Source organism: Gallus gallus, chromosome 8, assembly GCF_016699485.2.
Source record: "Gallus gallus isolate bGalGal1 chromosome 8, bGalGal1.mat.broiler.GRCg7b, whole genome shotgun sequence".
NCBI lineage: Eukaryota > Metazoa > Chordata > Aves > Galliformes > Phasianidae > Gallus > Gallus gallus.
Window position 1 is genome coordinate 21,184,165 of NC_052539.1, and position 23,450 is coordinate 21,207,614.

General features: G+C 54.4%; 2 protein-coding genes across 8 annotated transcripts; one reads left to right on the top strand and one right to left on the bottom strand.

Annotated features, from left to right (window-relative positions):
• Nucleotides 1–1,053: 1,053 nt before the first annotated feature.
• On the bottom strand, nt 1,054–15,725 carry POMGNT1 (protein O-linked mannose N-acetylglucosaminyltransferase 1 (beta 1,2-)). Of its 6 annotated transcripts, none has more exons than XM_426653.8 (22): nt 15,655–15,725; nt 14,966–15,145; nt 12,562–12,670; nt 12,048–12,163; nt 11,690–11,755; nt 11,078–11,191; nt 10,295–10,412; nt 9,893–9,991; nt 9,249–9,376; nt 8,677–8,747; nt 8,300–8,375; nt 7,209–7,292; nt 7,018–7,059; nt 6,757–6,815; nt 6,433–6,505; nt 6,010–6,138; nt 5,555–5,680; nt 5,326–5,390; nt 4,666–4,710; nt 4,411–4,546; nt 3,801–3,910; nt 1,054–3,644 (listed from the first exon to the last, which is right to left on the bottom strand). In XM_426653.8, the coding sequence occupies exons 2-22, from the start codon at nt 15,074–15,076 to the stop codon at nt 3,542–3,544; spliced, it is 1,980 nt and encodes a 659-aa protein (XP_426653.3). In that variant the 5' UTR covers nt 15,077–15,145; nt 15,655–15,725; the 3' UTR covers nt 1,054–3,541. The 6 variants fall into 6 exon arrangements, with proteins under 6 accessions (XP_426653.3, XP_040561329.1, XP_015146742.1 ...); XM_040705395.2 differs by having other exon boundaries at nt 14,966–15,205; XM_015291256.4 differs by having other exon boundaries at nt 14,966–15,221.
• A 254-nt stretch (nt 15,726–15,979) lies between these two features.
• LURAP1 (leucine rich adaptor protein 1) lies at nt 15,980–20,387 on the top strand. Of its 2 annotated transcripts, none has more exons than XM_422445.8 (2): nt 15,980–16,200; nt 18,701–20,387. In XM_422445.8, the coding sequence occupies exons 1-2, from the start codon at nt 16,006–16,008 to the stop codon at nt 19,340–19,342; spliced, it is 837 nt and encodes a 278-aa protein (XP_422445.4). In that variant the 5' UTR covers nt 15,980–16,005; the 3' UTR covers nt 19,343–20,387. The 2 variants fall into 2 exon arrangements, with proteins under 2 accessions (XP_422445.4, XP_046800826.1); XM_046944870.1 differs by having other exon boundaries at nt 16,111–16,901.
• The last annotated feature ends 3,063 nt before the right edge of the window (nt 20,388–23,450 follow it).

Consider the following 23,450-nt stretch of genomic DNA (forward strand, 5'->3'; position numbering starts at 1 on the left):
GAGTAGGCTGGGCCTCACCCTGGGGAGTGGGTCTGGGCTGGTTGGGGCTGGTGGCTGCCACCTCCATGTCCCAGATTCATTTGGGTCCTGCTGACAGCAGCCACCTTTGTGCCCAGCTCTTTCCCAGCCCTTGCCAGCTCCCTGCTCCATGGGATGCAACGCTGGGAGAGGGCTCCGAGCACCTCCTTTTTATTTTGTCCTCATGAACACACTTGGGTTTAACAGCCCAGGCTGGGGCTGGCCTCATGTCCCCTCCTGCTGCCACTTCCCTGTGCTGTGACCTTGGGCAGAAGTTGGGCATAGGAAAAAAAAAAAAACAAACCCTCGTAGCCTATTTCACCAAGAGGAAAGAAGCCCAAATCCAACGGAGCAGACAGGAATAGAGCCGAGACCCGTGCTGGATGCTCACTGCCCCCACCCCAAGGACACAGAGCTGGGAGCCCAGGAGAAAAGCAGGGGAGAGGGTAATGGGGGGGAGCACAGAGGCTCATTACGCACAAGAGCCCATAGGCAGAGTTTCCGTCGGTTACTGAACTGTAGATAATAAAAAATGCTTGAGGAGGAAGCAGCAAACCTGCAGCAGCAACCCTGGCAGCGGGCAGGGCTTGGAGGACCTCTGCTGGCACCAGAGCTGCAACAGCTTCAGTGATGCTCAGCGAGAGATCTCACACTGGGCGGCTCCCAGGACATCACCAGGTATACTATGGGCAAAGGAAAAAGAAGGAAAAAAAGACCCAACAGGACAGCCTCCATTATACCAAACCTACAGCCCTTTCCTTGCTATGGTTTGGGCTACAGTGTGCCATGCAGAAGGCAAGCAGGCTCTGTGCCAGCTCTCCAAGGCCGTACCAGGGGGCATAGGGGCCTTAAGGGCTGTTCCTTAGGAAATACATACCCAAAGCAGGATACCTGGACCAACAGCTCTGAGTGCAGGCTCCTGGCTGTCACAGAGTTGTGTAGGTGGCACGGAGGGTCTGCCTTTTCCAGGCAGACTGGCCAAGGCTGGGGATCTGAGCCCAAGGTGCGTGAAACCAGAGATGAAACACACCCAGCTCAACAGCTGTGCAATGTTTATTCTTGAAAAAATAATTCAATTCAGAAAGCGGCGAGCCCCGGGGATGCCCTTGCCCCCAGCACTACCACAGCTGCCAAACGGGAGCCTCACTCAGGGAACGGGGATGGACGGAGAAGAGCACCCAGCAGCTCGAGGTGGCAAGCAGAGAGGGAGGGGATGAGGAGCTCCAAGCCCACGGGGAGAGCCCTGCTGTTTTCCCTGGTCGCTGCGGGATGGGGAGCAGCACACAGGGGAGCAGAGGATCCTGCCCATGGGACTGCCATCCCCTTAGCCCAGGGGTGAGAAGCAGGCCCAGCCTGAGCTCCACCAAACGAGAGGGGAAGGGGGCATTGGGTTAGGGAAGGGATACGGGGGCTTGGGAACTGAGATGCCAAGGGCATCACAGCAGAGTCACAGAGGTTCCTCCGAAGCAGTGCCTGGGGAGCAACTGGCTTTCCCACTGAGGAGGCAAATCCCTTTCCCATAGCGTGTAAATGACTTTTTTTTTAATACTTACAAAATAAAATAAAAGCCTGGCAATCCACTGCCTGTGGGTTGCTGCACCAGAGCCCCTGAGAAGTGCAGCGCCGGGGGGTGGCAGAGCAGGGAAGGGTTGAACCTGAGCCCCAGGGCTGGTACCACAAAGCCTGAAGGGTGCCACCACCACCCTGCACCCTCAGGGACAGATGTGCCACCTGGCATTCCTCTCCTGCATCTGCCCTGTCCCAGGCAGTGCACGCCCAGCAGCACTGACCCCTCTGCTGGTGGAGCAGATTTGCTGGGTTCAACATGTATTTTCCCCATCCTGGGCGAGGAAGAGAAGGGAACGGAGGACGGAGCCATGGTGACAAGAGAGAGACAAACCTTCCAGGACTGCCTCCTTGCAGGCTGAGGGCTGCTGGCTCTCCACACTACTGTCCGGCTATCCTCCCCTTTTCCACAAGCAATAAATAAAGAAATGAGTGTAGTGTAGACCCCAGCAGGTGCTGGAGTGTGTGCTCCCAGGAGACCCTGATACTCAGTTCACAGTGAGAAAATGAAGGGGATGAGCTCCCGGCCCAGAGTGCTGCACCTTAGGGGACAGCCCTCAAATACATTAATCCCTGTGACCACAGGGAAAGGGCTGAGCAGCAAACCCTGCTCACAGGGACAAGCCAGAGCACCCCTGCCTGAGGATGCAGGATCTGGGCAGGGAACTGATCTCTCTCTGCACAGATGAGACAGGGAGGTGCACTGAGCAAGGGACTAGGACTGGTCCTAGTTGGGAGGAGGGCATTAGTACCAAGTAGATGGGGTGAGAGGGGGCCTGGGGTGCTTCCTAAGGCACAGGAAGGCGGATGAGGACCCCCTCCCTCTCCACAGAGGGCGTACCAACTTAGGAGAGCCAGGCTGCCCATCCTGGCTCAGATCACAGCTTCCCTGCTAGCTTCGTACCACAGTAAGGATGGAGATTGAGGAGAACAAATCTCCCCGCTCCGCTGTTAGAAAGAGAGCTAGGGTCACCCAGATAGGGAGGAGGGAGAGGCAGGGCTACAGTACCACAGGCAGGGAACATGCCAGGATGCAGCATCTCTCTCTCCAGTACCGGCTGCTGGAGAGCCCAGGTCCAACTAGACTCTGCAGCTGCAGGATCCCCGCTCACTGCTCCCATCTCGCTCTGCAAGGCACTTTCACCCCCTACTCCTATGACTCAGGGGAGGCAGAGCCGCTCCCCGTGGAGAAAGTGGGTGAGGGCGGTCTGAGCAGCACCACACAGCCTGGTCCTCCTCCATCGAGACATCTCCAGCTCCCAGAACTGCAGGGAAAGGGGCACCTGACTGCCCTCCAGTTGGGGACAGGGTACTGTCGATGTGTCCACAGCAAATCCAGCTCCTCCTCAGTATTCCCTTTTGCCTATGAGCTGGGCTGCATCGGCTGTGGTGGTCCACAGTGAGATGTCCAACCCAGTGCAGTCTTCAAGGTGCATCCATTGTACAGGAGAAAAAAAAAAAAAGAAAGCTGGTAGATCCCCTCTTCACCACTGTGCTCACCACTGGGCAAGGATACAGCTGGGCAAGAGTTAATTAACACCCAGCTAGAGGGCTGCAGCACTTGTACATGAGCATGCTGCCTTCTCAGGACATGAGGGCAAAAAAGGGGAGTAGAGGTGTTTCTAAAAGCCTCCTCCAACCCCCAGCCGAGCATCTCCTTCTTCCAATCTTGCCCAGCCAGGGAGCAATGGGAGCAGCATTAGTAAAGAGTCTGTGTTAAAAAAAAAAAAAAGTTCCTTGGATGGGAAGGTGGCATATCTACAGGGAAGGACCCTGCCCCTGTGCGAGGGAGAGGGAGACCACAACAGGGGGCTGAAGGCAGCCCAAGATCTCATTCTGCAGCCTGAAATAAATGTCCATGTTAAGTCACCAGCCTCCAAGAGCTGCTGCCAACTTGGTTTCTGCACCATGGGTGTCTCTGTCTTCTCCGGCCCCATTCACTTCCCAGCTGCCATTCTCATGTCTGCTCTGCTGCAGCAACTGCTGGCACTGCCACTGCCCCCTCCTCCTTGGCAGGGGGCTCCATGTAGATTGGCATCACCGATGGGGGCTTCTTGGACCTGCAGGTAAGAAGGCTGGATGGGAAATGGCACAGGTAGTGCCAGAAAGTCCCAAGAGTAAGCTGGGACAGAAGCAGAAGACACAGTGTCCTGGGCAGGGGGCAGTGCCATGAGGATGTGGGGCATTACCCAAATTGCTATGTCCCTGATACTCACGAGTAGGGGGAGGCAGGGACCCCCACCACGAGGAAGTGGTTTTTCTTGCGGAAGAGCCGCCACAGCCCCTTGTGGTTCCCACGGACATCCAGATCCCAGATGTGGAGGCACTAGGATGGTAGAGAGGAGAGAAGAATCATTGCCTGGGGATGAACAACAGTCAAGTGTCCTCCAGCAAGCAAACAACCATCACCCTTGCCCTCACCAAGAGGCAACAGAGAGGGAACATGAGCTTGATGATGGCAGCTGAGGGAAAAACACCTCCACCCAACATCATTAGCAAGAGTAGATGGAGAGCTTGCTCCACTCCCATCCCTGCTTCAGGGCAGTGTGTTTGACCAGCACCTCCAGGCAAGACAAGACTAAACAGCTCAGGCCATGAGCTCCTACACATGGAGGCCATAAGCTTTATTACCACAGAGCCAAGAATCAGCCTAAAAATGACCCACCGTCCTCTGTAAACACAGAGCTTAAACATCACCCAAGGTAAGGTGAATCTGTTTGCTGAGCTGTGTCTATGCCATGGACACAACCAAGAAAAGCAGTCAGGTGTTTTCCAGCATTGCCAAGATCAGTGAAGGGGTGAGGATGGGCCATGCAAGGGCCTTACCTTGGCGAGCTGAGTCCAGGTGGTGAAATCTGCTTCCTGCTCCATCTTGATGAACATGACATAGACCTTACCCTCGGTGTCAGGCACAAAGGAGTCCTCACAGGGGTTCTTGCTGTGGTCCAAGACTTCGGCCTCACTGCGGAAACAGAATGAGGAGAGGCAAGCAGTGGATAGGCCCACCTCCATTCCTTCTGCTGTCCTACACTGTCCATCCAGGAAGCTCTGTGGACTCCCATCCTTCTTGCTGGCACTTACCCCAGGAGTCGATGGATTTCAGCCTCATAGGCATCCTTCCTCAAGCTGTTGGAAGAAAAGAGCACAGATCAGAGCAGAGTCAGTGCAATAAATTTCAGTCATCTTGGGATGATCCTCACTTAAGGTTACCCCACGGTAACACTAAAAGACAAGTTGGAGACAATGGACGGAGAGCAGAGACTATCATACATTTTAGCAGGATGTGGCAGCAAAAAGTGTGACCATTTACACTTGCCAGATCAATTTTGAACTGCCTCTTACAAAGACTCCAAGTCTTTAGAAGAAAATAATAATAAATCACAGGGCCAGTTGCGTGCAACTTGATAGCTCTAAGTTTCAAGCCAAGCTTGGAGGATCAGGCACCTTAACAGTAAAAGGGAGTAATTAGGGACAGGTGCCTGTCCTTCACTGTTACTGGGGTCTTACAAACAAGAACGAGGGATGCTTTGTGCTCAGGCTGCTTTTGGGCTTCCTGGAAGATGGATTAGCTACACACAACCTCCCAGAAAGCACTGCAAGGATTCCCACAGTGGAGCACATGCACTGTGTTTGGAGGTGACTGATGGCTGTTGTTTGGGAAGGGAACACATGCCCAGCAGAAGGAAAAATGATCAGGTCATGCAGCTGCTTTATCCAAATCTTCTTCCAATTAGCACTTACCTCTCCACATTTTTAAGCTGAACATTTGGAACGGTGTTGAACTTGTGCTTTTTGAAATAAGCTTCCTGGTAGGAAGAGAGGAAAGAGACAAAGAAAACAGGGTTCAGTCAGGAGTTATCAGTACTCAGAGGTCACCTCAAATATCTTTGCCACCTGGAGAGGTGTGCGGGTCAGAGTTTGACACCATGACGGGGTCTGGCAGAGCCATTGGCTGAGGGAAATCACTCACGTGAAAGTAGCCATTCATGTTGAGGCCCACAATGCCAAAGTGGTAGGAACGTGAGATGTCAGGGATGATGCACTCCCGGCCCTTCCTCTGTTCAGGCATCCGCATCCACATGTCCCAGTCCCAGAGCTGGGGAGGAGAAACTGCTGCTTGCATTCGAGTTTGAGGACATCATTTCAGCAGTGTGGCTCTTGAGGGACTTTCTGGATGCTTCCTCAAGCTCTAGCTGACAGAGTCTCAGCTTGCCTGGGCTGTTGCAGCCAACTCTGTGGCTGGTTACATGGTCCTCAAGTTAACGCCTATCCTAAATCCATTCTGCTTGGCCATCTTGCCCAGGTGAAGCTCGGGAAGAGCCAGGGCTCCTCCAAGAGCTCTGCTCATGAGGATCAAGTGATGATCAGGGACTGCTGATGGGCAGAGATATGTTGCTGAAGACAGGGCCCCACTTGGATACTCACCTTCTCTGGGGTTGGCCACTTGGGTTCCAGCTCATCCTTGTATAGGCTCTTCCGAAGAACCCAGCCCAGGCCTGGCATGGTCTCCACACGGTACAAGAGTGAGGGGTCCTCAGCTGTGTGCTCATAGCCCTGCAAGGTTATGGGAAGCATTCAGCACCCCAAGTGCACCCCCGTGCCCCTCCAAAGTAACTTGCCCTATCCTATGCTGGCTCCCAGCTCGTGAAGCAGGGACAGTCACTGGGAAGCACAAGGCAGCAATAGCATGGCACTTTGCAGGGACATTTCCAAGGCTGGGGAAACAGGCTCACTCAGGCTAATAGGGCTGGGGGCAACCCCGCTTTACAGAAGGCACTCAGACCTCACCCTGACTTGGGAACAACACAGGGCAGAGCCGTCTCTCCTCCACCATCCTCTCTGACCCACCTGGTCATTCCATGCTGAGATGCAGTACAGGCTCTCATCCTCTTCCAGTAGGTGTATTGACTGGCTCAGAAAGCTGAGGAAAGAGTTGCCCAGTCCCTGGTTAAATAGTCTTCCCACAGACAAACCAAGGCAAATTCTCCATCAAGGGATGAGCCATCCACAACTACTAGGACTGTTTAACCCATCTCTTGGACTGAGGTGGCAGATGTTGGCATAAGCATGCGTGCAAAACAGATCAGTAGCTCCAAAAATGAAAAAAAGGACAGGATCCACAAAATCCCAGATGCCCAACCCAAACAGAAGCTCAGTGATCCACAGCTTTACCTGAAGAAGTCAACAGAAATGTCAAGATCTTCCTCCAGAACCACAGCAAATTTGGCATCCTGTAGGGCAGAGAGAAATGCCAGAAGGATGAGTGAGGGCCAGAAGAGTGCAGAGACACCAAAAAGCATCTGCTAGCTGTGCTGCTCCCTGCCCCACAGGACAGATTCCAGCTCCCGTGAGACAGGTTGTCACAAACACCACTCTCCCACAGACACCCTGTGCTGTCTCATTCCCAAGGGCCCAGGTAGAGGTCTCACTTACTGGGAACAGGTTGAAGGTTGCAGTCAGACTGGCTTTGTAGTGCTACAAGAATAGACACATAATTGCCTGTGTTAGCATCAACTCCTAGACCACAGGGAGGGGCAGCCTGGCACCACTGTGGGGCTAAGCCTGCCTCCCTCAAATACTATCCCAGGAAATAACTCCCCTGGGGGCTGGTAAGGGTCACTCACCTGAGAAACTCTGGCATTTTTAATGCTGATGGGAGTGTGCTGGATTCCCGAGAGGCCAAACAGCTCCACAACATCCATTGGCTCCTGTAATGGTAATGTACAGAGCTCAAATACGTGGTTTTGGACATGTTCTCCCTACCCTTTGCAACAGTGTCAGCTCCCTGGAAGACCAACAACATGCCTATAGGATTTCCTTTGCATGGCTGTCCTCCTGCATGCAGGTAAGGGTCCAACCAGTACTGTGCTGAAGGCCTCATGGCAAGGAACTCACTAAACCATCTTGGCCCTTTCAGCTTCTAAATATTTCTAACCCTGGCTATAGCCTTGCTAGCCCTGCTAATTTCTGTACCCAGACTTGTACCCAAAGAATATCTAAAAGGCCTCAAGTTTCTAGTTCCCCATGGAGAGTGCAGAAAGAAAACAGGTGTATCTAGGAATATCTTCAGCTGCTTAGTATCAAGATCACAAACAACTAAATTTTCTTCCACAACTGCCAAGAAGGACCTCTGTCCAAGCATATCCTCATCCTTTCTGGGGTAAGAAATAATGATAGAAAGGACCGTACAGTTCCAATCCTCCCCGCCATAATAGTCCATGATTGGGCTAAAAATCCTGTGCTCCAAGACAGCCCCTCAAAGGCCTTCCCCATCTTCATACTGCCCATCCTACCCCCTAGTTGCAACTGAGGGAAGGAGCTCCCATTACTCCAACAGTTCCCTCTTTCCTTTATATCCACCATGGCAGCATGAACATCCAAGCTGCCCCCTCACAGATGAGGGATACTGCTCTAGTTGCTATGGCAATGGATGCTACTATCTTTAACAACTCTGATGCAGTGCAGTAAGAGCCTGCATAAACACACCAGCTGCCCAGTCTGACAGTGGTGGGAAAGACCTGCAAGGGAACGAGCCTGTTCCATTCTTGAACTTCATCACAAAGTAACTGGACAATACCTTATGGGCTGCTGCACAGATGAGCTAGAAAGCTCCTTAGACTCACTGGGATCCCAAAGGCCTGTCCTGGAGCACACTGTGCTGTCAGAGCTGTGGGAACATGGACGTGGTTACAGGGACCCCCAGGAGTGCTCTCACCTCATAGTACCCATCGATGAAGACAGTGATCATCTGAGGATTGACACCCTGAGCCGACAGCAAGGAACGCAGCATCCTGGGGAGAGACAAGGGGGCCTGAGCATAGCACAGTCCCAGTGAGTCCAGGCCACCCCACACAGGGGTATAGATCCCTTGGGTTGGGGTAAGGGCACAAGGTGAGGGAACAGAAACTGGTGCCCTGAGCTTTTCCCTTCCCCATGCCCAAGGACCACAGGATTTGTCCCAGCAGGTCTGCCCATGTTGCTTGCACAGCCCTAGGATGAGGCTGGATCCTGTCAGCAGGATGCAACAGAAGGCTTAACCATGTATGGTCTCGTGGCCCAGAGCAGAGCAATCGTGACCCCTGAAGTGGTTACCTGTACAGGTAGTTGGGGCGGTTCCCTGCAATAACAGCTACAGGCACATCGAAGACTTTATTGTCTTTGAGCTGAAAGAGAAAACATGTCAGAGAGGCTGTGCAAGACTGTGCCACATCAACCATGCAGGACATGGTCCACTCAGCACTGCTGGAGACCACACCAGCTTCCTCCCCTTACCCCACATCAGAAAGTACTCCCAAATCACAACCTGTATCTGCCTGGAGATCCTTGTAAAAACCTGTCAACAGTGTGCTAAGAACATCCCAAAGGCTATCACAGCTGCTCCATCTCCAAATGTGCAGGCTCAGCTACTCACACCAAGGTCTCTAGAGTCACGCTAACCTGGCAGCTCAGGACAGATGCAGGTCAAGGAATCTCCCTTTTCCCAGCATGACCTGAGCCCAGCATATTCATCCTACACTTGCCAGGGCATAAGGGCTTACACGAGTGCAGTCACCACCACTCAACCGCTGTGTATGGACACCATTCTACATCTGAGCTTCAAACACACCTGGTCCATCCCAGCCCTCCCTCCTGGAGCCTTCCAGGTACTTTGGCCCAGTACTCACAGGATCAGGGTTGAACTCAATGGGCGTGGGGTCTTTGCAGCTGCAGACACTGCCATAACCTTCCACTTTGCTGCAGAATCTTCTCCGGCGGCGGTTCAGCTCTGTATCAGGCCAATGACACTCAGCATCTAAAGGCACCAAGGAGAAAAAAAAGAAGAGTGCTCATCCCATGGCCTCACCCTGTGTACTCTTGACTGCCATGCAGACAGCCCACTCTGGGCTCAGCTGTGAGTGAACCAGTTCTTACTGGTTATTGGTCTTACTTAACAAGTGTCACTGCAGGATATGGGACATAACCACAAGAGCCATTTAGAAACCATCCCTCTATAAGCCTCTCTAAGCAGCAATGGGCCTTGTTCAAGATCAACAGTCACAAACGATTGGACCAGGCCTAATTTGAAGAGGTGACAAATGGTCAGACAGTGTCCTCAGTCCCTCATCCTCATCTCTATAATCATGTCTGCAATTGCCATGGAAGCAGGAAAAAGGAAAGCTGGTGTCATTGTAAGTCACATCTCATCACAAACAGCCTTAAATTGATCCTGGGATGCCACTAACAGACCTGTGGCTCTGACTCAAAAGCATCAAGAGCTGCAGGTCTCTTCCCCAGAGACATCCAGCAACATAGAGCAAATCTAACTTACCTTCCACAGATGTCAGGTGAACTTCTGTCTTCAGCAGTACAGGGTCACCCCACGTTGAGAGGGCAGGTGACTTGGCGTGCTTCTCCCCATATACTTCCCCTGGAATAGGGACATAAGGTCAGAACTGCCGGGAAGGACTCATTTGAACTGTGCTAAAACACGACCAGAGGCTGCAGATCAGGGTAGCGACTTAGCATCTTCCCCCCACTGGCCTCTGCGGAGCTGTTGAAGGGGCATGCTCTGCCTTCATCCCCCTCCCTCATCCCCAAGAACAGAGCAGCTTGCTCTTTGTGACTTGGTGCTCATACAGTGTGTTCAGGATGGACTGGGACTTTTTACCTTCATTCTCTCCCAAAAAGGGGCTATGAACCATCTCCCAAGCAGTACTAGACTCATACTTACCTCCCTTCTTCCCCACAAACGTCCACATGTCTCTCCAGCTTAAGAACGGTGCAACTTGGCTCCCCAGGCTTTTCAAGACATTCTTGGCTGTCTCCTTGAGGTGAAAGGAGCCTTCATCCTGGAATAAAACAACCCCTCAGCTGAGGTCTGCATACAGGGAGAGCCTACCATCAATACCAAAGAGGTATAGGGCCCATTCCCTTGAAATCAGCTCAGCCAGAGACCTTCAACAGCAGGTTCCCAAGATCTCCACGCCACTAAACCTGCTGTTTTTTTTCCCCACCATGACCTACAGGCAGGTCAACGGAGTCACAGAGTTCTGTTTCCTTGAGACCAAATTGTTCTCAAGCAGTGACAGAATGCATCTACCAATACTTTACACTTGTGAACCTGCAGCCTTAAAGCATGCTGTTGCTCACACAGTAGCCCAGAGCCAACATTCTACAGCTCCTGCCAAAACAGCCTGGAACTGGCATAGTTTAGGACTGGCACAGAGCATCTCCTGGCCAGGTGTCACTACATCCTTATGTTTCTTTGTGTTTATTCTCCACCTCATTTATGGCTGCAAGCTCTGATACTTTTTTGTTCTTTTTACCCTCCAGTCTCATTGGGCACACAGCAATAACATGGAAGAATGAGAAGACAAGTCAGGTGATTCAAACAGAGAGACACCGCACAGCTGAAATGTGACAGCCTCAAAAATGCTCAGTAACATTCAGGAGTTGAACTTGAGTATGTCCTGACTTGAAGCAACTTTTCTTCTGACACTAAGGTCACATCTACCTTAATGGTGAAGATCAGGATTCGGCCCCGGGCAACCATATTGAGGAAAAGTACCATAGCTTCATCTTCATGAGGAGAATAGGTGTCAAAGACCCTCTTAGCCATCACATGACCCTGTTGGTATTCAAACATCAGATGTATCTTAAATTCCATATGACCAAGACAAGAAGAATTACAGAAATCTGCCTTGGAAGCCTCAACCCCGAAACAACATGAATTCCTTTTTTAGTATGCCAGGGAGCAAGTATCCAGACAAACTCAGCCCTCACACAGAACACAAAATGCTGAGGTCCACAGGACAGCTTTACCCTGCACCCCACAACTCTTGTTCTGCATGTTCCCCAGCGTCACCCCTGCTGCAGTTCACAAGTTTTCTGGACCAAGTCCAAACTCCTTGAGAAACCCATAAAAGCCTTTCCCTAACCTAGGCCAGTGCAAGAGAAACACTGCACCGACCTTTTGTGTGACCATATCATACTCCGGCAACTGAAAGCAAACACGTTCAGTGACTTATCTCCTGGTTGCCCTTCGTCTCACAATCAAACAGTGAAACAGGAAGGACAAAAACAGCTCAGGAAGAAAGACACACGTAGATGTGCAGGGATGCTTTACCGTAGCCTGATTTAAGACGATGACATGGATTCCTCTTCCCTGCTCCCGAGCCTCATCTTCCAGGACCTGCAAGTAGAGAATTGACAAGAACCAAAACCAGCATCCCTTATTCCCTGCACACCCAGCAGGGCCCCCAAACAAAAGGTTAGTGTCTCTCCTGTTGAGATTTTGGCTTTGCTCACAGTATTCATGAATGCCAGAATAGAAGACAATGCAGGACAACATCTCCACAGTCCTCCAGGATCCCAATTTCTTTATCAACTACAGAGTTGCTTCTCACTGCCCACAGTTCAAGGCTTTACCCATTCAACCCCGACCCATCATTTGCTCACAGGGACAGCCAGCGCCCATCACTTACTGTTGTCCCATCCACAGCAACGTAGACCTTTGATCGGCTGGAGTACACTTCGACATCCAAGACCTTCTTGTTGCTCACAGGGTGCCTAGGGGCCTCCACGTTCAGCATCTCATCATCTACAGGGGAGGAACATCCAGTCTCAACCAGCCCATATGCCTCTGGTTTGTCTCTGCTTGTCCCTAGCCCCATCAAACCTCTAGGATGTGATGCCCATCAGGCATTCCAGTCCATCAGACCATGGGTCAGAATCTAAGGGGAAAGCAAGTAAAGGAAATCCAAACCAGCAGCAGGCCTGGTCCCAGCTATCCCCATGCAGACCTCTACAGCCATATATGCTAAAGCCTTGAGAAGACAGACCAAGAAACATCCTTTTCTAATCATTTTTGTTAAACACATAAGCACAAACCTGTCTTTCATACTGTAGCTCACCACAAGTTTCACTTGACTTAAAGAAATTACTCCTTTCTCTCTGATTTCCATCCCTTCAGTGAAGAAGCAAGATCCTGCCCCTCACCATAGTCCTGCGCAGACTCCTCTTCCTCCTCATAAGCAGCTCTCCTGGTGTCCAAGATCAGCTTGATGTTCACAATCACAGTTACAAGCAAGAAGAGGACAGCACCTGTCTGCAATGCAGGATGCTTTCTGTTAGCAACTTGTAAGTAACAACCCCAAGATCAGGCCTCCTCCCTGGCATAGTCTGCAGGGCACCCCAAGGGGATCTTGCTAGGAATCTTCAGTACCTGGCATTTCCCTCTTTCTTCTAGGGGAAGAGAAAGAGAAGGAAATACAGATGACAGTTTTAGGGTGATGTGCATCTTCAGCTGGAAAGCACTGAACATTTGATACATGAGAATTATTTCACTTCCATTGTGCTCCTGCTTCCAGATCTGCAAGCAGATTGCTACTAAAATACTAAGGCTGAAGGTCTCTGATAGCAGAGAATTTGGTAATTCAAGTTACAACTCCCACAGTAACCTCAGCCTCTGCCCCTACTGCAGCATCACTACACTTGCCTCTCCTTCTGCAACCACAGAAGGTAACCAGGATATTCACAAGGAGGAAGAAATGCTGTGTGACCAAAACACAGCAAAAGCAAAAAGCTCGGGTCTAACTTCAGGAAACTGCACTGTGCCATAGGCTGCAGAGAATAGCTCACAGCCTTACAGTCTGCAGCAAACTATGCAGCAGTTCACAGGGATGCAGACAGTGGGGTGATGGAAAGGGCTGGGGCAGCCCACAGAAACCCCCATGGCAACACTACCACTTCCTATGGCCCTGGTGCATCTTGTCCTCTCTTCCCCATTTTCAGTATTTTCCCTTGTATTCATAGCCAGAGTAAAGCAGAAACTATTCCATGCCATAAGGATCTCTTTTGAGACAGGAAGACTTGGGCCACAAACATCCAGTGGTGGAAAGCAATCAGCATGCAGGTGAAAAGCTGCAAGAACAGTGCTGGCCACAGCCAAGAGAATGGTCTTAGAGTTGCAGTGCTGGCCTGGGATGTAGAATCTTGGCTGGTTTTGGAAGTCTCCCTGTGCCCCCCAAACACCCAGCAACTTTATTCCTAAGGATCCTTGTAAGAAAACCTCCTCGGGCTGACTCTCTGAGGTCTGGTATGGAGGTGAGACCATACACACTGGCCTGCTACCTTGTCATCTACTGCCTCAAAGCTGCACACTGCTGCTATCTCTGCCATGCAGCCAAATGGGTTCAAAAGTAATTGAGGAAGATGAAAAAACAGCAACGAAACAACAGATGGACATGTAGATAACGTGACAATATAAACATCACTAGAGCATTTTAGCTCAGTAGCTTGTTGTTGACTCAGGACTATGATCACCTTTCAGGATTTGAGCATGAAAAGCTTTTAATTGGCCAAGAACAGAGCTTGGGCTTGTTGCTAGGAGCAGGCTGTGTGTGGTAGCCAGCAGAGAGGTCTTTGTTAATAGCCATGTTAATACCAGGGGAGCAATCCATGCTCCCAGAGCTGGCAGGCTGAAGGAGGCAGCATCAAGCAGGACCAGCAGCCAGGTCTAGCATGGTTGGTACAGCCAGAGACACTGATAGAGGCCCTGCTGCTGTAGACTCATAGCTGCAGCTCGGGTTTACATATTTGAAACTCAATTTTCATCTGTGTCTGAATTCCTATCGGTACCACAACAGAGCTCAGGGCAGACAGGCTCTAGCTCACTGCTCCCACCACAATGAGCAGTGCTGGCCTGAACAATTGGGTCCCAATTCCCAAGCATTCCAGGGGATGCAGGACCAAGCAATCTGCTTCCCCAGGGAGTCCCTGTGAGCCTACCCTGCACCATCTGCCTATTTTCACCAAGTTCTGCTCATCCCAGGAACAGCTCCTTTTCTGCAGCTCGCTGCCCTGTGGCCAAACCCACCCTGTCCTCACACCCTGTAGGATGCCAGCTTGGCTGAGGATTAGCTGTTACAGCACAGTCAAGCAGGTCAGGAGCTTCTCCAGACACCAGCTGCCTATGGGGCACAAGAGCCCATTCCTCACCCTATTTTCTCTGTTCACCTGCTGTGCCTTACACCAGGTTTGGTTTACAAGTCACGTTTGTCACAGATGGACCCTAACCGCAGGCAGAGTCCTGCTGCACACAGTACAGGTATAGAACCAGGCAAACTTTCATCTGAAAGCCTCCCAGGAAAGCCTGAATAACTGTATCTCCAGTCATAACCAGTCCATTTGCAGATAGAAGGAGCTGGTAGATACGGCAGACCCCGCCACACACAAGCACAAAGCTAATGAGATGGCTTTTCTGGGGACAAGTTATACATCCCCGACATGTTAGGTCACACAGGACTCCTAGCAGGCCCACCTTCACCCCCACATCTGCTCCATAAGCTTATAAACCCCAGATTATCCTCCCTAATCCACCACAGGCTTGCGAATGAATCACCTGGCACAGCTTCCTCAGCGCCCGCTGGTTCATCAGCTTGTACTTCCAGGCCAGGTACCAGCTCCGCTTCTTGTGGGGCTTGATGATGGGGTTGTGCTTCCACTCGTCCATAGTCACAAGGGCCGCATGGGGTGAGGGTCAGGACGCACTCAGCTCCGCTCGTGTGTCCATCGGGGCCCCCTGCCCAGATGGAGTGGATACAGGGTGAGGTGCAGAGCCTCTCCTTAGCACAGCCAGAGCCTGTCACCAGGGGTGGCTGTGAATGAGGACACGACACGAAAGCTATGTGAAACTTCCCTCCCCACCAGCCCCACAGGGACACGAGGCTTTGCTGGAAGACCCCACAAGAAGGACAATTGGAAGCCCTCGATCTCAAGGCCCAGAGAGGACCTCTGCCACATCCCTGAGGAGGGGTTTTCCTGCTGGAAAGCCCACAGGTACGTAGCGGGACACTGGGCGGGCAGGTCCTGGGGCCAAGAGGGGCCGTGCAGCGGCTCCGCCCGGGTACCGCTGGGTACAGGGACCGGGCCGTGGCCCTGTGTGAAGCCCAGGCCTCCCCCACACACCCGGAGGGAAGAGGAGGCCGGAGGAACGGGGAGCACAGGACATAAGGGACCACGGGAAGGACGTAGGGGCGTACCGCAGAGCTCAGTGCGGCCCAGAAGCTGCGCTCCGGCCGCGCTACTCACAGTGAGTGCCGGCAGGCAGCGAGTGGAGCTCTGCCGAGCCCGGCTGGGCGCCGCCGCAGCCCCTCAACACCAGCGGGGCCGCGCCGCTTCCGGCGCCGCAGAGACGCGAGGGGGCGTGGCCTCCTCTAACTCCTCCCACCGCGCGCCGCTCTGCGCTGCCTGGAGGACTTCGCTGGTACGTGGGCAGGTGGCGGGGCGAGGCCCGGAGGGCGGTCGGTACAGGGGCGGGGCCGAGAGGCGGTGGGCGTGGCCAAAGCGCACGGGGGCGTGGCTAAAGCGCAGGGGGCGTGGCCGGGGTGACAGCGCCGCCGCCTCCGCCCCGCGCGGTGCCGCCGCCGCCGCCCCACCCGCATGGAGGGCGGTGGGGATGCGCTGCCCGCGGACCTGCGGGAGTTGGCGGGCAAGGTGGGCCGCCGGCCGCCCGCCGGGCTGCTGCGGGGGCTCCGCGCCGAGCCCGCCCCCGCCCCGCCGTCCCCGCTGCCGGCTGCGGTTCGCGGAGCCCGTCCGCCGCTCGCCGACCGCCTCCGTGCGCTCCGCTTGGAGCTGGTGAGTGCCGGGGCCCGGAGCGTGCCGAGGGTGGGGGCACGGGGCTGTCCCGGGGCTCGCTGTGCGCAGAGGCAGCGGACCTCCGCTTTGCCGTTCGTCCCCGGGAGCCGCGGGGTGCTCCGCTCCCACGCACGGGCACCGAACGCGGCGTTTCCATAGGGAAACGGCCTCGCTGCAGCTGCGAGAGCGCTGCCGCGGGGCGGTGCGGTGGGGGCCCGTCCTTGGCCGTTGGCTGTCCCCGCGTCGCCTCCATCCTCGCTTCCCGGCCGCACTCTGACCGCGGAAGGAAGGTGCGGAGCTCGGGCTGCTGGGAGGAGGAGGAGGAGGAGGAGGGAGAGGAGGAGGAAGGCCGCCTGCCCCGCACCTTCGGGCCCTGACTTTAAATGACGGCCGAACGTTGGGGCTAAAATGCCATCAGGACCCGAAGTGTGGCACAGCACCGCACCCGGCTCCGCGCAACCCCGTTCCCGCAGCGGCACTTCGCCCCGCGTGGGCGGCGCGGGGAGGGGACAGCGCGTTCCCACTCGCTTTCCCCGACCGAGGGAGGATATTGTGTCCCTGGGGGCAAATTCCTCTCTGCGGGAAGGAGGGAAGCATGAGTGGGGCGGGGGAGTGGATTCTGCCCCCGTGCGGGGCAAAGAGCCTTTAGTGCCCTTGAGGACTGAGCGTGGATGGAGGGGATGGGCGGAGGTGTTGCGAAGGTGGAAATCTCGACTCCAGCTTTGTCCCCGGACACTTTGGCTCCTTTTTCACCCCCAAACCGGCAGGCTCCAAGGGAAAAAAAAAGTGCCAATGGGTTTCTTGGGTGCTGAGCAGGGTTAGGAGACTTCAGCGCCGGGAGGATGGGATGGAACAGGGAAACTGAGGCATGATGCGGAGCCCTGAGAGCAGGGAGCCCTGCTGGGTCTCTCTGGGAAAGGTCCTGGGAAGGATGCTTTGTGGGAAGGAGATGTGCAAATGACACTTTCCAGCAATGGGAACCAAAAGCGGGGAGTGTGTTCCCATTGGCACCCAGCCCCTAACATCTGACCCCAGAGCCTTGCTCCTTCCCTGCCCTCTGGCAGCACCGCTCCGTGTGCTGGGGGAAAATGGCACTGCTCAGGGCCTGGGGACAACGTCAAGAGGTCCAGACTATCTCCGTGCCAGGGCCAATGTTTCATTGGAGTGTGCAGAGAAGCCTGCTGGAGCAGTTTGTGAAATAACTTGCCTAGAAAGGAAGTTTCTGCAGCTCAGAGCTGGCTGCTGCCCCGATCTGGGCTGTCAGCAGCTCTCCCATCTCTTCTTTTTTTTTCAGTCCAGCCTGGTGGTTTTGAGGAGGGTCAGGGAGGTTTTCTTTTCAGATCCCTGCAAGTGTCTGCCCGTTTTCTCTGCACCCTCTGACTCGAGAGGCGTTCTGTGCTGAGACCTTGACAGAACTTTCCCAGGCTCCATCCTCCTCCCAGTGGCCTTGTCCTGGTGCCAGCTGTGGGATGCAGATGGGGCTCCTCGGAGACCTACTGAGGGGATGCTGAGGTTTCCCATTGGGCTTGGCTGGAGTGATGCTCAGGGCTGTGTCCTGTGAGCTCCCAAGGCATAAGTGCTGCACGCAGCTCGGGTTGTGTTTGGAGATACGGTGCCCACAGCAGCCAGCAGGGCTGTCCCCTCATCTCCCCTCACCTGTACCTGTCCCACTGTGTGTTTTTTTCTCTCTCCTCCCACTGCCCTTTTGTTCCCTTTCCTGGTGAAATATTTTCCTCCTGTGCAGGGGAAATCCAGTGGCTTTCGGCGGCGAGCATCATACAGACAGGAATGTCTTGGCACGCTGAGCTTTCCATTAGGAAAACAGATGTTTGTGCAGCAGCTGCGGTTCTGCAGAGAGCTTCTCCTGGCCTCGCAGGGCAGGAACTGGCTGTGCCGGGAGGGAGTGGTGATGGGGACTCCAGCCCCTGTCCAGGATTGCTCCAGGATGGGCTCAAGTGAAGGGCAGGATGGGCAGGCACTTTGTGCCGCCTCTGTTTTTTCTCACCTTCTAGAAAGGCTGGGAGCTTTGGGAGTGACTGGGGTCTCGGGCTCCAGAGACTTCCATGATGTTTCCACCAGGATCAGAGCCCTCATTTGTCCTATGGGGGAAAGTGAATGCATGGAGGAGATCTGGAATCATGTGGGGAGTGCCCACGCTACAGAGGTGGGACTGGTCCTTACCCTGGGGGTTGTCCTACTGCATCCCTACTCAATGCTACCAGGGCCTGGGGGTATATCTGGGCTCAGATCTGGACCTGGTGCCTGCAACTGGCCCCTTGTCCCTGTTCCTGTGGGGGTGGCTATGGATAGGGATGGCTGTGTTGCTTGCAAGTCTCAGATAGGACTCCTGGAAGGGGACATGTGGTTCCCAATGGGAACCTGGAGCTGGAGGTGGTCCCCACCTTACCCCTTCTTCATACAGCTGGGACTTGGTGTTCTCCTGGGATGGAGGGCACAGCACATCCACCTCACTGAGCCACGCTCTCTGTCTCCCCACCAGGCATACCTACGCGCTGTGGACGTGAAGATCCTACAGCAGCTGGTGGCAGTCAACGAGGGCATCGAGGCAGTGAAATGGCTGCTGGAGGAGAAGAGCACACTGACCAGCCGCTGCAGCAGCCTGGCCAGCAGCCAGTACAGCCTGGCGGGCAGCCAGACGGCCTCGCGGCGGGGCAGCTGGGACAGCCTGCAGGACCCCCCCGACAAGCTGGACAGCATCTCCATTGGCAGCTATCTGGACACATTGGCTGACGACATGGATGAGTATTCCCAAAATGCCGCCGAGCTCCCCAGAGCTCTGGGAAGGGCTGAGCAGGACTGGGGCAGGCTGGACCCCGAAAGGGGTTTCACGAAGCAGGAGAAGGGCAGAGCAGAGCACGAGTGGCCCCACGCAGACCTCAGCCCGGATCGGAGCTGCCCAGACCTGCAGCGCTTTGCTAAGGAGCCCCAGGTGGCCAATGGCTACTCGGGTAAAGAGCCCAAATTAGGGCCTGGGGAAAGGCTGGAGAAGGGGAATGTGGGTGGGAAGGCTCGGAAAGCTGAGGCCAACTTGGAGAACTGCAAACTCAACAGCGAACTGCACCTGGAGTACGATGCCCACTGGCTCTGGCTGCAGTCCCAGGACGATGTGACGTTCTTGTAGCCTGCAGATCTGTGCTCCCCTCACCACCTGTTCTGCTTCACTGGGCTCTGCTCGGGATTGTGGTGTGGCTGGGAATGGGAGCCACTCCTCCATGTCCCATTTGGTGGCACCAGCATGTGCAGTGTGAGCCACGGGGCAGAGCCATGGGCTGGGCATCCCAACTCAGCACTTCCATTGTATTCTTCCAGGCAGTGCCCACCAAGGGTAGATGGGGTTGGGAGGAGCTGGGGCTTGGTTGGTGGTCAGTGCTGAAAGCCCTTCCTGGAGGTGATGGTGGTTGAGATGCCTCTGTGAAGCCACTCAGTGGGACATGGAGCTCCAGGTTCCCTGGGTTTGTTTGAGGACTGTCCCACCATGTGACCAAGCCCTGTGTGGTGGAGTGGCCCAAGACATGTGGCTCCTCCGCTGGTGTGGATCTGCAGCCTGGAGATGTCCTCTCTGCCCTCTGAGCCTTGGCTTCTCACTGTGCCTTTGACTGCCTGCCCCCTATGTACCCAGCACCCCCAGCTTGCAGAGCATGGCTTGCACTGTACACTCGCTTGGGCAGCATTTGTGCCCTTCTTGGGATGTTGCAGGGAAGGACACTGGCATTCCACAGCTTCAAGAAAGGGTTCTTCCACACACACAGAGGGCTGAATCCTGGCTCTGCCCTTGTTGGAGTGGTGAAAGTTGGTTCTTCATCCCCTGGAGCCAATGGGAAACCAACACCTTCCTGGAGTGGCTGCAGGGTGAGATGGACGTGGCCAGGAGGGCTGTTGGGTGCACCCTGGCTGCACATGCACTTCCCTGCATTGGTGGCCAAGAGCAGGACAGTGTCCAAATCATGGGAGGTGGCATCTGCTGAAGACATGGGGGCATCCCAAATCCGCCCCATCCCATCTGCCTGCCAGCAGCTCATGGCTCGATGCATGGCCACCATGTCTCCAAGGCTTCGCTTCTAGCTCTGCATGAGAGTCCCCAGGGGGATCGGGTAAGTCCTCCAGTGCTGCTAAAATTGCTGTCGGCAACAATAGCTGTGGCTTAATAAATGGTAACTTTTCTCCAAGGCCATGCTGTCGGTGCTTTGTTGGGCCTGCAGAGGTTTAGGGGCAGAAGAGAGCTGGAGCTGCCACCCCTGAGAACAACAGCCTGTCCAATGTGGGCATGAGCCACTGACCCAGACTCTTTAGCAAGGTATGTTGTGATAGGGCAAGAGGAAGTGGTTTCAACTGAAAGAGAGGAGATTTAGACTGGAGATAAGGAAAAAAGTTATTTACAGTAAGGACAGAGAAGCACAGGTTGCTCGGAGAGGTGGTGGATGCCCCACCCCTGGAGCCATTCAAGGTCAGGCTGGATCAGGCTCTGAGCACCTGGTCGAGCTGTGAGTGTCCCTGTTCATTGCTGGGGAGTTGGACCAGATGACCTTTAAGAGACCTATCCAACTCAAATGATTCTGTGATCCTGTGATCCACTGACCTTGGCATCCTCTCAACCCTGAGCTCTCGAGGCAGATGCTGAAGCCGGCAGGATGGGGAAGGGTTTCCCCACGTACTGCTGGGTTTAGGTAAAAAACAAAAGAAAAAGAGGAAAACCCATAGAAGTAAAACATCCAGCCCATTGTTCAGACCAGCTTTTCTGTCCCTGTAGGTTGCCCAAAGAAGCTGTGGGTGCTCCAGCCCTGGAAGTGCTCAAGGCCAGGCTGGATGGGGCCCTGGGCAGCCTGATCTGATGGAGGACAACGAGCCCTCATGAAGGGGTTGGAACTGGGTGGGTTTCAAGGTCCAACCCATCCATTCTATGGTTCTGTGCCCCCAGAATAGGATATCCCCTCAAATCCAGGCCTTGGAGCTGGAACTGGGGAGATGAGAGCCATTGTGTTCCAGAGCTTCCCTGGGGAAATGCCCTGGGGGATGTCTGTCTGCTGCTGGATGGTTTAGGGTTAGCAGTGGGTGCAGAGCTGCTGCCCTTGCTGTGTCATGGGGCTGCTGGGCGCTGGGAATGGGCAGGAAAACAAGCAGATAAAGCAGCTGAGCAGTGCCAGAAAACACCCACTGCTGTTACAACAACACTGCCTGCCAATTCTTCCTCTTAGATATACACAGAGATTAGGCCGTATTAACGAGGCAGTAAAACACTTTAATAACTGGCAAGGGGAGCTATTGGAAAGTCCCCTGGGCTCTCTCCTCCCTGCATGCACTGAAAGGGCCTGTCCCTGGAGTGCTGCAGCCATATAACAGCTCCTATCAAACCATCTTTTCCCAGGGAGGGGGAGGGCCCAGTGCCAGGTCCTGTGTTCACATTCACAATCCCCATGCTTGCTGCTACCGTTTTGCTCCTCTGGGGGTTACACAGCACATATGCCACCTTCTTCTCCTCCGTGACCCATCGCTTAGGAAATACCCCCCCTGTTCCTGGGGACACCTCACTCGGTGCCATCCTAGGGGTGACACTACTGCTCACCCCACTGGGGATCGCCCTGTCACTGTCTTCTGCCCACCAGCCCTGTTCAGGTCTCTCTTGGGGTGGGGAGGAGGAAAAATCAGAGTCGCTCTTCTGAAAAATTAATCTGCTTTTATCGTCTTAGCCCAGCCCGACCTCACAGAACCTCTCTGTTGTTTTTTCCATGGGGTGTTTAGAGGGAAAATTACAGTAAACACTTTGCAAAGAGGCTGTGGGAGATAAGGACTGGATTGTCAGCAGGGAAAAATTGGCACAGCGAGCTCTGCACAGCCACTGCCAGGATATCCCGTGCTGCCCTGCTCCTGGGAGCTGGAGAAAAGGGCATCGTCATGAGCAGCACAAGGGCTCAGAAACAGCCAAAGGTTAAAACACATTGGGTGCTGCTGACAGGCCCCAGCCTGGGGACTTCTGGCTGGGGAGAAGAACTGTGCTGCTTATGGGAGAGATGGTGTGGTAGCTGGAGGGGCTGGGGAGGGACTGATCTGTGCCATACCCAGGGAAATCGGGGTGTCAAGTCCCCCTACCCACCCAGAGTCCATGTCCCTATTCTGCACGACCACCTCTCACGGTGATGTCTGGACATGTCCCCTGCATGGGGCTACTGATGCACTTCTCCCAGTCACCCTCTAGAACCAGCTGGAGCCTCTTGCTACCCCATTTCATGTCCTTCACCTGCAGGACCTGAGGCCAGGTGCCCTTGCAGTGCTGGCATGAGACATGCAGTGGGGAGCCCACAGGTGACCACGGCATAACTGCAGCCCCACATCCCGCAGTGGCAGTTTGGGACTGGTGGCTGATTTGGGCCAAATAAAATACCAAAGCTCAGGTCTTGGTGTTATATCCAGATGTGCAGTATGGAGCTCCACCAGCACCTAAAGCTCATGGGAAAGGGCACGGCTCCCCTGCCAAGAGTTTCCCTCTTATTACAGGAGGTATTAGGAGGGAAGGAACCCACCATCCTCAACCAGCCCCTCATGTGTCCCCCTGGGTATTTTGCTCATCCTGTGCACATCTCTCTACTGGGAACCATGGGGGTTTGAGGTCATTTTTGGGATCCTCCCACTTGTGAGGCTGTGCTTCGGGCAGGAGGAGCACGAGGTGTAGGCAGTGTGGATTACAGCTGCTATAAAAAAGTGCTGGCACCTCTCACCCTGCTCCCTAAGGCGCTTATGGGAGGAAAGCAGGACTTAGGGGGCTGTGCTGAGGCCCTTCCCAGTCTTTAGGGAGGCTGGATTGAAAAGCACTGCTTTCCTGGGGAACTGTTTTCAGCCAGAAGCCGTGCACGACTCCAGGTTACCCCAGGTGCCCCCCTTCAGCACCCGGAGGGGATCTGTGTTCATCAAACCTGCATGCACGGTGGCTCAGTGGGTCAGACATGGCATCACCTGGAGCAGAGCTCTGCACATCCCTCCTGCCATCACTTGCTGATGATACGACACTTCGCGCACTGTGCTCTTGCAGTCCCGCTTTGCAGCTGTGCCACTCCGCACGACGAGCCCTTCCTTTTCCTCTCCCGCCACCTTTTTGGGGTCTCGGCCGCCTCCCACCACCCTGCGACGTTCGCACGGATAGGTCCCGGCTGCAGGAGGCCCAGGAAGAGCGGCCACAGGAGGGAGCCGTGTCCCTGCCAGGACAGCGGGTGACAGAGGGACACTGTCGCTGAGAACCC